General features: G+C 45.1%; 1 protein-coding gene across 1 annotated transcript; it reads left to right on the forward strand.

The window, feature by feature from the left end:
* Window positions 1–293: 293 nt before the first annotated feature.
* On the forward strand, window positions 294–1723 carry LOC103947911 (PLASMODESMATA CALLOSE-BINDING PROTEIN 5-like). The gene is made up of 3 exons (XM_009358879.3): window positions 294–742; window positions 861–888; window positions 1338–1723. The coding sequence occupies exons 1-3, from the start codon at window positions 406–408 to the stop codon at window positions 1501–1503; spliced, it is 531 nt and encodes a 176-aa protein (XP_009357154.3). The 5' UTR covers window positions 294–405; the 3' UTR covers window positions 1504–1723.
* The last annotated feature ends 233 nt before the right edge of the window (window positions 1724–1956 follow it).

Consider the following 1956-nt stretch of genomic DNA (forward strand, 5'->3'; position numbering starts at 1 on the left):
AATCGAGCTTGGGGGAAAAGTCAGTGTCCCCTAGAGCCCAGTGGATTGGTCTGCGTTGGAGGGTGATTTTGGGGGAGAGCGCTTTGGTTGCCCTTAGCCCAGGGGATTGTATGGGCTGGAGTTGCTCTAAGACAGAGCACTGTTCATGTTTTCTCCCTCTGTCGTGCTTGTCGATCTCACACTGTCACTTGCTCTCTAGTCTCTACTACGTTCTTCACAGTAACGGTCACTTTTCCTCCGCATCCCCATTTGGCCTCCCATCTTCAACAATTAATAAATTTGCTTTAGCAAACCAAACGGCTATAATATTATCCCCCTCCTCTCGATCTCTCTGTCTTTCCGAAACCCCAAAAGCAAACGCCAATTACCCCGCTGCTGCTGCTGCTGCTCTCTCTCTCTCCCAAAATGCACAAAAGCATCGGTTTGTCTTTGATCCTTTCACTGACCCTCTTCTGCCACTTGATCCCGCCGTCCAAGGCCAAGGACGGCGTCGTCAAGATGGAGCTCTGGTGCGTGGCCAAGAACAACGCGGAGGACGCCCCCCTGGTGACGGCGCTGAACTGGGCCTGCGGGCCTGGTGGAGCCGACTGCCGCCCGATCCAGCAAGGTGGACCCTGCTACGACCCCGCCGACATCCAGAACACTGCCTCCTACGCTTTCAATGACTACTTTCTGAAACACGGCATGACCGCCGATAGTTGCAGCTTTGATAACACTGCCGCGCTTACTTCTCTGAATCCCAGTACGTTCCATCGTTAGTAGCTAATTACTCACTTTTTTTTTTCTTTGGGAAAAAAGGTCCATTTTTCTGATTTATTGCGATCCGTATTGGTAAATAATTAATTTATTATTTATTTCAGGTCATGATAAGTGCAAATTCCCATCCAGGTAACTCGGTTACATGGCTTTGTTAGAGATGTATATTTCTGTTTTTACATTGCTTTTTCTTCTTGAAATTTTGATAACTGGGTTTTGCCCCCTTTGGCGAATTAACCGGCAAGTGGATGAGCCTGGTAATAATACAATGCCACGTATTAATCTCACTCCGTGTGGTATCATGCTATTAGAGCGCAACGTCACCATGTCATTGTACCAGATGCATCCAAGTCATTCTCGTGTGCAAGACACAAACAAGGGGACCTCTACGGGGCATGTTTGGGACCCGAATGCGAAGGGTCTCTTTGTTTGTGTGTTCCGATGAACGATCATTGTCCGATTTGGTTTAGATTCAAATAATGCTTCGCTTTCCCGATCTTAATTTTTAGACCAAGATTCTATGGGACATTGTTAGTGTTTTAGAATGATATGATAAGGTTTAGTGTTTTACGATGCAACAGCTTGTCAGCTAGCAATGCAAGCATCTCCAGTGCATCAACAGCAATTGGAAATGGAATGGGACGTAGTGAAGATTTGAACGGCAGCAATATGATTTCTGAGCACTGGATTTGGCCCGTCCTTGCCAGTTTTCTGGTCATTGCATATAATACATGGGCAATGGGTTAGCGAGCAAGCGAACAAGCGAGCGAGCGAGCCTTCTCCCTGGAATATTTTTGTTACATGATCTAGCCTAGAACGAGGAGTTCAATTAAGATCTCACAGATTCACTTGGTGGGTAATTAGTACTCGATTAAGTTGGTAGGGATAGATTGCTGTCGATTTTGTTATCTGTACGAGGCTCAAGCTTTGTAATTTGGATTTTCAAAATCAAGCATATCAATATTTATGTCTGTGTGTTGCAACCAATTTGAGCGTTGTTGCACATTCTGTTATTTGATTACTTGAGAATTTCAGCAATATTCCAATTTAGCCAACTTGATCCATCAATTATCCAATTGGCTAAACAGTTTAGAGAGCTGAAGTTAATTTAGCCCGAGTGTTGAGAAGTAGGGGTGCTAGTAGTAGTAGAATGGAGGAGCTCAGGAGGAGACAGAGTTCCATGACACAGAATAAGGAGTA

This window comes from the organism of the source record quoted next, unplaced genomic scaffold, assembly GCF_019419815.1.
Source record: "Pyrus x bretschneideri cultivar Hongxiangsu unplaced genomic scaffold, Pyrus_bretschneideri_v1 Contig41, whole genome shotgun sequence".
Taxonomy (NCBI): Eukaryota; Viridiplantae; Streptophyta; class Magnoliopsida; order Rosales; family Rosaceae; genus Pyrus; species Pyrus x bretschneideri.

What these genes read in the sequence shown, in the direction of transcription:
- LOC103947911 (XM_009358879.3), top strand. Translation starts at nt 406, where the DNA reads ATGCACAAAAGCATCGGTTTGTCTTTGATCCTTTCACTGACCCTCTTC. An exon ending in GCTTACTTCTCTGAATCCCA is followed by an intron (nt 743 to 860) that starts GTACGTTCCATC and finishes TATTTATTTCAG; the next exon opens with GTCATGATAAGTGCAAATTC. An exon ending in AAGTGCAAATTCCCATCCAG is followed by an intron (nt 889 to 1,337) that starts GTAACTCGGTTA and finishes ACGATGCAACAG; the next exon opens with CTTGTCAGCTAGCAATGCAA.